Raw genomic sequence first — 9,761 nt, 5'->3', positions numbered from 1 at the left:
AAAAAACACGTTTTTTCAGCTCTCTGTTCAAAGTTGCAGAATTTTCAAAGTTCTCAGATCTTGATTTTGACCACCTGTGGAGATTCCTCTCGTTGATACGAGTCCGGCGATATAAAGATCATCAAAATCGGAGTTGAAACGAGCCCTGTAGAGCTCGCCGAAGTTTCGCCGGAAATCTGCCGGAAAAACCAGACAGTGCCGGAAATCTCACCTGAGAAGACAGCCACGTCATCTGACACGTTGGCGTTGAGTCACCATCCACGTCATCAACAGAGGGTCCACATTGCCATGTCATCAGACACATCATCTAACAGTGACAGAATATTCTCTTGACAGAATAAGAATATTCCGTTGACAGTAAGAGAATATTCCGTGACAGAATATTCTTCATCAGAGACAGAATATTCCTTCCCTGAGTTAACTCGGTCAGATTGATTTTTTGGCCAACTCAGTGATTTTTTGACCGGTTTTAGGCCGAGTCAAGTTGGTTCCTAGCATTTTCAACCATTCCGGACGCAACCGTGGTGTCCGTTTTGTGAAACAGCACACCGAAGTTACTGTTTTGGCTCTTTTGAGCATAAAAGTGCATGTTTTAACAATTTCGGGAGCCTATTTGTAATCCAAAGACGTCCTAATGGCTGATATTCCAGAAGAAAAATTAGTGGGAAATGCTAGTATACCTCCACAATATATCCCGGTATCGAGTACCAAATTTGAGGTGGAGAAGTTTGATGGGAAGGGTAATTTTGGCATGTGGAAATGTGAAGTCATGGATATGCTTGTCCAAATGAATTTGGATTTCACTCTAGAAGATAAACCGGAGGATTTGGATGATAAAAGCTGGGAAAGGATAAATCGGTTAGCTTGCAGTTCCATCCGACTTTGTCTTGTAAAGGATCAGAAGTACGCCTTTTCAGAACAAAACTCTGCAAAGGAATTATGGCAAGTACTGGAGGACTAGTTTATGAAGAAGAGTATAGAGAATCGTCTCTACTTGAAGAAAAGGATCTTCCGCTTTCAGCACAAGAAAGGTACTTCTATGAATGAGCATCTGAATGATTTCAATAAAATGATAGCTGATTTGAAGAATTTAGATGTGGAAATTGATGATGAAGATAAAGCTCTGCTGTTATTGAATTCACTGCCTGACACATATGAACATCTCGTCACCACTTTACTATATGGTAAAGAAAAGATTAAATTCATTGATGTGTCCAATGCTTTGGTAAGCGATGAGTATTAGAAGAAGGACCAGATTGTTCACAAGGAGTCAATGTTAGAAGCATTGACAGTTAGAGGCAGAACAAACCCCAAGAGATTTTGAGGGTGAGGGAGATCTCTCTCAAAATCCAAAGTAGAATCATAAACAGACGATATCTTGCAAAAGATGAGTGTGCCTTTTGTCGCAAAAAGAGGCACTAGAAGAAAGATTGTCCGATCAAGGGCAATAAGGAAAAAGATGAACCAACTATGAATGTTGCACGAGATGAGGATGAACGAGACTCTGCATTCATGGTCTCATCACCAGAAAACCATTCTGGTGAATGGATTCTTGATTCTGTGTGTTCCTATCACATGTGCCCTAATAAGCACTTATTCTCGAGACTCGAGGAGTTCGATGGAGGAGTTGTGTTGATGGGTAATGATGATGTTTGTGAGATCAAAGGGATTGGGACTATCCATCTGAAGATGCATAATGGGGTAGTCAAGACACTGACAGAGGTACGGTATGTACCTAACCTGAAGAAAAATCTCTTCTCACTTGGAGTCCTAGAATCCAATGGTTATAAGATTATCATATATGGTGGAGTCTTGAGAGCAATCCGTGATGCATTAGTTGTCTTAAGAGGCACAAGGAAAGGAAACTTATATTTCCTGGATGGATCTACAGTTACTGGTACAACAGTTGTCTCCAAAAGCATAGAAGATGATGAAGCAGATAATTCCAGACTTTGGCACATGCGCTTAGGGTATGCTGGTGAAAAGGCTTTGCAAGGATTGGTCAAGCAAGGTCTATTAAAAGGCATCAAGACTGGGAAGCATGGGTTCTGTGAGCATTGTGTTCTTGGAAAACAGACAAGAGTCAAGTTTGGCACTATGATACACAATACAAAAGGGATTCTTGATTATGTTTACACAGATGTATGGGGACCTTCAAAAATTGAATCTCTTGGAGATAATCGTTGGTTTGTTACTTTTATTGATGATTTCTCAAGACGAGTATGGGTGTACATGATGAAACACAAGGATGAGGTCCTTGATATCTTTCTGAAATAGAAGAAAATGGTGGAGACTCAAACTGGAAAGAGAGTTAAGACTCTTCAATCAAATAATAGTGGTGAGTACACTTCAGATCATTTCTTTGAAGTTTGCCAGGATGAAGGGATCAAGCGATATTTTACTGTGCGCAAAACACCACAATAAAATGGAGTAGCAGAACGCATGAATCGCACATTGGTGAAGAAAGTCTGATGTATGCTATCATATTCAAGACTAAGCAATGTGTTCTGGGGCGAGGCATTAAGCTATGCTTGTGATATTGTTAATCGGTTACCTTCAGCAGCATTAAATGGAAGAACCCTCTTGGAGGTATGGTCAAGCTCTTCTGCAAATGATTATAACTCTCTGCGTATATTTGGTTGCTTAGTATATTATTATGTTACTGAGTCCAAGCTAGATCTTAGAGTCAAAAAAGCTATATTTTTGGGCTTTAGTGGAGGAGTAAAAGGTTACAGACTTTGGTGTTCTGAATTAAAAAAAGTAATTTTGAGTAAAGATGTCACTTTTGATGAGTCTGGCATGTTACAACAAGAGAAATCACAGAAGAAGGGAAAATAGTCTAGTAATGCGCAACAGGTGGCATTGGAGACTTCAGTCATCCCTATAATGACTGTTCAGACAATCCCTACTGAAGGAGATTCAGATGAAAGTTCAAATGAAAAAGATGCAACAACTCTAGTAACCACACAACAAGAATCCACTGCAACAAGTAAACCAAAAGGTGTTATCAAGAAACCTACTCGGTATTGTAATATGGTGGCTTATGCACTTTCGATGATTGATGATGGAATCCCCTACACCTACAAAGAACCAGTACGGAGTGTAGAAAGTGCAAAATGAAAAGAGGCAATGGATGAAGAGATGAAATCTCTCCACAAGAATCAAACTTGGGATTTGGTACAACTCTCTAAGGAAAAGAAGACAAGTGGTTGCGAATGGGTATATGCCAAGAAGGAAGGTAATCCTGGAAAAAACAACATCCGATTCAAAGCAAGATTGGTAGCAAAAGGCTATGCTCAAAAGAAGAGGATAAATTATAATGAGGTATTCTCTCCGGTTGTTAAACATTCATCAATTCGTATTCTGCTAGCTTTAGTTGCACAGTTTGATTTTGAGTTAGCCTAACTTGATGTGAAAACTAGCTTCCTACATGGAGATTTGGAAGAGGAAATTTACATGTCTCAGCCAAATGGTTTCAAAGTCATTGGGAAAGAGAATTGGGCTTGTAAACTGAAGAAGTCATTGTATGGATTGAAACAATCTCCTCACTAGTGGTATAAGCGATTTGATAAGTTCATAATAGAACATGGATACACACGGAGTCAATTTGACAATTGTGTATATTTTCGCAAACTTCTTGATGGTTCTTTCATCTATTTGCTCTTATATGTGGATGATATGTTGATCATATCGAAGAGCAAGGTGGAGATTAATAAATTGACAGCTCAACTGAGAACTAAGTTTAAAATTAAGGACCTTGGAGAAGCTAAGAAGATTCTTGGCATGGAGATTCAGAGAGACAGAAGAAAAGGCACAATCTGTTTGACACAGACCCAATACTTGAAGAAAATTCTAAAGAGATTTGGGGTAGATGGTAAGACCAAGCCTGTAAGTACACCTCTAGCTCCTCATTTTAAGCTAAGTGCTTCAATGTCTCCACGCATAGATGAAGAGCGCAAGCATATAGCTCAAATTCCATATACAAATGCAGTTGGTGCATTAATGTATGCAATGGTTTGTACGAGACCAGATATTTCACATGCAGTCAGTATGGTGAGTAGGTATATGCATGATCCGGGAAAGGGTCATTGGCAGGCAGTTAAGTGGATTCTACGGTACATTCATGATACAACTGATATTGGTTTGAAGTTTGAGAGGGATGATAGACTCGGACAAAATTTAGTTGGTTATGTGGATTCGGACTATGCTGGTGACTTAGACAAGCGTCGTTCCACAACAGGCTATGTGTTTACACTTGCTAAAGTGCCTGTAAGTTGGAGGTCAACATTACAATCAATAATAGCTTTGTCAACAACTTAGGTAGAGTACATGGCAGTAACAGAAGTTTTCAAGGAAGCTATTTGGTTACATGGGTTGATTAAAGATTTGGAAATTGTTCAAGAGCACGTGAGTGTTGTGATAGTCAAAGTGCTATTTGTCCTGTAAAGAATCAAGTTCATCATTTCCGCACCAAACACATTGATGTTCGATTTCATTTTGTTCGAGAAATTGTGGATGAAGAGGATATTCTGCTACAGAAGATTGGTACCGCAGATAATCCAACTGACATGCTCATAAAATATGTCTCAGGGATCAAGTTCCAACATTGTTTGGACTTGGTCAACATCTCTCGGTGTTGAGCACCTTCAAGGTGCAGCGCCATATGGCGCGTTAGAGACAACATTAATTGATCACGAGGATTGAATGGAAAAATCTTGCCAAGGTGGAGATTTGAAGCAAATTGTCAACATTTGCAAATTGTCAACATTTTTCTTAACTACCATCAACCACTTCCAACCACCATTCAACCACCCTCAACCACCATTACTTCTCAACCAAGCTGCCAAGGCTCTCCTATAAATAGAGACAAAGAGAGAGCAATGTAAGATAAGTGTAGTGTAAGTGTGGTGAGAGCAAAAGGGGTGAAAGTGTGGTGAGTGCAACTATGAGAGTGAGAAAGTGCAGATTTGAGAGAAACACTGAGTGTAAAAGTAAAACACCCGGTTTTGTGGGATTGTACTAGGTTAAGTTGAGTGTTTGTATCATTCCTTCAATAATATACAATCTGCTACCTTCATGGATATACCCAATTTTGAAGAACCATGTAAATCTACTTGTTTATGTTTTATTTGTGTTTGCTTTCAGTCCAGTACGCACAACGAGCTGAGCACCTGAAATGCATTCAAAATAAGAAAACGGATACATAATAATCTGCCTCCTGCATTGTTTTTCAATATATTCTTCCTTGAAATCTGAATCAAAATATACAATACTCTCCATCCACAATACAGGAGGGTACTTGCTGCCGCCGGACATGGAGTTATAGCCTACTTACATGGCTTAATTTTCTATGCAGCGTATGTTATTTGTACTTGCAGACTACAACATGGAAAGCCTGTTGCTTATCTCTCAAAGGGTAGAATAGGCTCTGTGATTACTGACAGGACACGTTTCCTAGTTAGCTCATCTGGTGAAGTATGCGCATCTCCGTTATGATAAGTGCAATGGGATTGTCGTGCAAGGTTAATAGCTGCTTCAACAAAAGGTTTTGCAAACACAGAGCCATCAAGCTTTTCTTTGTTCATCTTTTTCCAGGTTTCGTCGATCAAATTCATTACAGATTCAGTAGCAAGTTCCTCAGAAATGCCTTTTGTACGCATGTAGCATGATACAGAATTCGCAGTTTCACCTCTCGCTATCTCAGCCTGGATAAGCAAACGAGAATGTTAATATGCGGGAACGGATCGCTACAGGCCTGTACATTTAGGCATATGAAGAACTTACCGATGCTGAAGCCAAGTCGTTATAAAGACGAAAGATGTAGGAAGGCCAACTGATGATATCATGATACTTTTGTAAGTTTTCAATTTCCTCTTTCTTGATGTTTTGAACTACGGCGAAGTAGGCAAAAACTAGTTGAAGAGGCCCTGAGGATGATTTCCATGCATTCCGGAAATAGTCATCAAATGGTGGTGTGGACTTATTGTACAACCATTTTGCTTCTTGTAGGAATGCATTGCATAAATCTGCCCACTGTAGGAACGAAGACATTACAACAGAAATCGGTTAGCAATAGAAAATTGCAGGCCTGCTATGTTTTCTGCAAATAATGATAAAATTTATACTGTACCGCTTTTGTTAGGTAAGGAAGAATGTTTTCCCCCTTTTCCTTCAGATTTTCATAAGCTATGTCATTGATAGTGTTATAGAGTGCTAGGAAGCAGAGCTTCATATAATCCGGAAGATCATTGATGGCATTGACGTCCCATCTGAAACAACCAGGAATAGTGAGGGAAATAAAATGATTAGCATCATAACAACATGAACTGAAATGGTGAGGGGTTAATTCTTTCTTGGTGCAAACCTCTCAACAGCATCTGTAAATAGCTCCAACTCATCCAGAGTACCATAAACATCATAGATATCATCAATGATTGTTACAAATGAAAACATTTTTGCTACTGAATTACGGCAATCACTGTATTGAGGTTCGAACGCAACTCCAACTGCCCAGTAAAAGCTTTCAATTAACCTGTCTCTAGCAAAATGCAACTTTGTTGCAAGACCCACACGCCTCCACCACCTGAGTGCCACAGCAGGAGCAAAGTTATTTTCCATGGCCTGAAATCTAATTGACCTGTTTTCTAGACCTTGGTAAGAACATCAAATTTTGTTCTTGGACTGACCTTGATGTCTCGCGAAGATCTCTTTGGTATACTGATTGAATCATGTTGTAGTCCACTATAGCAAGTTCTAGCAGTACTTTATTTGCATCTTCCTTTTTACGGTATGCTTCAATACTCCAAACAGCTTCTAGTCTTTGCGTCCTGCGATGCAATGGAAGCTCCAATGCATGATTCACCTGTTCGGCCAGGTCTTTTCCAATCTTTTCTTCGCTGACCTCTTTTAGATGTGATATTGCAAACACCTTGGCCTCATCCAAGATATTTTCTCCTTCTAAGGCAAGAAATGAAGCTTCATATAGGCTTAGTATTGCCTTGATGTCCTCCTTAAGGTTTTCCAAGAAATTGCCATTTTGATCCTTGAATCCGCTGAACGCTTCTGTTGATGGCAAGGGCATACTGCATGAACATACTTCATAGATAAGGATATATTAAATGATTGAGGTAGGTAAGTAAATACCTTGAGAGACCTCAAAGCCATGCTGTCTGAGAAGCCTGAAGCTAAGGGCAGTAGCATGAAGGCTAGTTTTTGTAACAGTATCAAATCCTCCTGAAGAAAAAAATCTATCAAGGGCTTTCCTTATATCACTCTCGAACCGGTAACCCAATCCTAACCTTTGGACATTATCTATCAGTTCAAGCAGAGTCAAAAACTCTGCCTTTTCATTGTTAATCTCTCTTCTCACCTCAGCCTGCAGCTTTTTGGCCCTGTCTTTGTATACTTCAATCTACAAGATGACAGAATATGCAGAGTTATTGATTGATGACTACAGAGCTTCTTCCTTTTCTCTTCTTCAGAACCCTCTTCATTTTAATTTTGACATATGCTAGGCTAATCTGAATTGACCAGCCAGGCTGATTTTCACAAAAATGAACTAGCGCCATTATATGCAGGCCACGCACGGTCCACATGGAGCAGTAGCTGTAAGTGTGACTCACTTAGCCACAACCTAACGAAGAGTCGGATCCACTTTGAAGATCTGGAGATATATTAAGAAGTCCAGGAATCTTGGATTGACAAATTCAAATGAGATCGCTAAGTAGAGAGTAGTTTTTTTATAGTATCATCTTACTATATTTAAAAATTAGAGTGTGTTGGTTTACCTTAGTAAGGTCACCTTTAAGTTTTAACAAGAATGAAACTTAAAAAAAAAAAATGCACACAGTCACAAGATATATATATGTACTGAAAGACCAGTATTCTCGACAGAATTTATAATTAGCTAAAATAAAAGTAATCTTGTTAATAAACTCGACTAGGTCCGATGGCCGATTCAGTGAACCCACAGTCTAGAGCCTAGCTTAGATTAGATTTTAATTTAAACTAAAAAAAATGACCCGACAGTGCTGGTGATCGGATTCAAACCTAGTCCATGAGTTGGTTTTTTCAAGAAAAAAGAATATTATAACATTGTTTTGATGAAAATGATTAATCACCTGATAACTCGTTAGTTAACTTAGTATCCGAGTTTTTTTATGAGTAAGAGTTCAGGCTGGGTCTGAAAACTATGGTTAGAACTGAATATTTCAAATCCTATTACACTAAATGAAAGAAATGGCTGATCCAAAGAACTTGTAAATGAAAAAACAAATACAAGAAAAAGAGAAGGGGGAGTTTTCCTGCAGATTTTACGTACGTACCGATTCGTCAGCGTCCGAAGACAGCAAATAATCATAATCCCAGGTATTTGGTTCATAATTAGCAGACCGTCTGGTACTTTCTGTTTCTGTTTCTGTGAAGCTGACGTTTTCTGTGCTTACAGAACATCTGAGTTTCAAAGTTAAGGGAGTGGCCTGGATGACTTTAGGTAAGGAATTTCTGTACAATTTGGGTGTCAGTGAGATTGGACGGTGCAAGCACAATAATTCAGTTGCCATGCCCTAGTAATGGAAACTGCAGCAGGACTCTCTCTCTCTCTCTCTCTCTCTCTCTCTCTCTCTGCTTCTTCTCAAAGTTTCAAATTGCCAATACTAGAAACGTAAACTCATTTATAGAACCTACAATTTGCAGGTCTCGTTCTAATCGGATACAAAGATCGGTTAGATTTTTTTTTCTGTTTATTACATGGCATCATGCTCACCATAGATTGTAGTAAATGGTGAAGTGTTACTCTGTTGTCAAAATCGTTGGAAACAACATTAGACCTGGAATGTTCTGTTGAAGCTATATTTTCCATGAGAGGCATGCAAGGTGACAATTTCAGAGGTCTTCGTTTCAGATTTTTCCCTATTCACTGATGCTTCTGGAATCTTGATTCCTTTTTCTTTTTTTCTTTTTTTTTTCTGGATGCATTCAGCACCAGAAAAAAATTTCAAAAGATTTTGCCAGTGCCGAAGGTTCTGAAAAGAAAAGGTAGCGTTGCCTGTGGTTTGAAGATTTGTGGTGATGGCCAAGTGCTCCTAATGTTATCATCAATACGTGGTCTAAAATTTTTGATAGCAATTAGCAGGGTTTACGGTGGTCGAGTTTCTGTAAATCATATTGTTATATAATCAAGGGTTTTCATGGTCGTATATTTTCCATTATTTTTTTCCTTTTTATTTTTTATGGATGTGTATTTTCTCCATGTCTTTCGCTCCTTTACACTGACGCCTGCCAAATTTCGAGCCAGGAAAAAAAAGAAGGAACATGCATGCTGACAAACGATGACGAACCAACGCATGCATCCATCCTTTGTTCCTTCCACGTCTCACATGTGACATTTCGTGCTTGTGGGTCCCCGCCCCCGATTTGCTCAATTGGAAATACTTTATCACTGCTGGAAAATTATAAAATAGTAATGGAATTATTGGCAAAAAATATATTCTATTTGTAATGTTTGATAACAATAATGACAGGACATGTTCTGTCATTGATGAATTTGTCGATAGAATAAAAATAATTAAAACATATTTTGTTGGTGATTTTATTAGTAATATAATATATTATTATTTGTTGATGAAATAATATAGAAAAATATTTTTCCATCAATTTTTGATAGAAATTTCATTAGTAAATTTAAAAATATTATACCTAACAATAACCACTTCTCCCCTTTTCTTCTTCTTCCGTTTTTTTTTTAAATGCAAAAAATTTTC

The 9,761-nt window shown here is 38.5% G+C and overlaps 1 protein-coding gene across 1 annotated transcript; it reads right to left on the bottom strand.

Annotated features, from left to right (window-relative positions):
• Nucleotides 1-5,188: 5,188 nt before the first annotated feature.
• On the bottom strand, nucleotides 5,189-8,745 carry LOC105112403 (isoprene synthase, chloroplastic). The gene is made up of 7 exons (XM_011008100.1): nucleotides 8,325-8,745; nucleotides 7,144-7,411; nucleotides 6,687-7,062; nucleotides 6,365-6,583; nucleotides 6,131-6,269; nucleotides 5,785-6,033; nucleotides 5,189-5,705 (listed from the first exon to the last, which is right to left on the bottom strand). Exons 1-7 carry the CDS (start codon nucleotides 8,559-8,561, stop codon nucleotides 5,403-5,405), a joined length of 1,791 nt encoding a protein of 596 aa, XP_011006402.1. The 5' UTR covers nucleotides 8,562-8,745; the 3' UTR covers nucleotides 5,189-5,402.
• Between the last annotated feature and the right edge of the window lie 1,016 nt (nucleotides 8,746-9,761).

This window comes from Populus euphratica, unplaced genomic scaffold (assembly GCF_000495115.2).
Source record: "Populus euphratica unplaced genomic scaffold, PopEup_1.0 scaffold338.1, whole genome shotgun sequence".
Lineage (NCBI taxonomy): Eukaryota > Viridiplantae > Streptophyta > Magnoliopsida > Malpighiales > Salicaceae > Populus > Populus euphratica.
Note: the sequence above shows the minus strand (reverse complement) of the source record. Positions and strands in the feature narration are given on the sequence as shown.

What these genes read in the sequence shown, in the direction of transcription:
- LOC105112403 (XM_011008100.1), bottom strand. Translation starts at nt 8,561, where the DNA reads ATGGCAACTGAATTATTGTGCTTGCACCGTCCAATCTCACTGACACCC. An exon ending in GATCTTCGCGAGACATCAAG is followed by an intron (nt 6,584 to 6,686) that starts GTCAGTCCAAGA and finishes TGTGGCACTCAG; the next exon opens with GTGGTGGAGGCGTGTGGGTC. An exon ending in TTCCTTACCTAACAAAAGCG is followed by an intron (nt 6,034 to 6,130) that starts GTACAGTATAAA and finishes TCGTTCCTACAG; the next exon opens with TGGGCAGATTTATGCAATGC.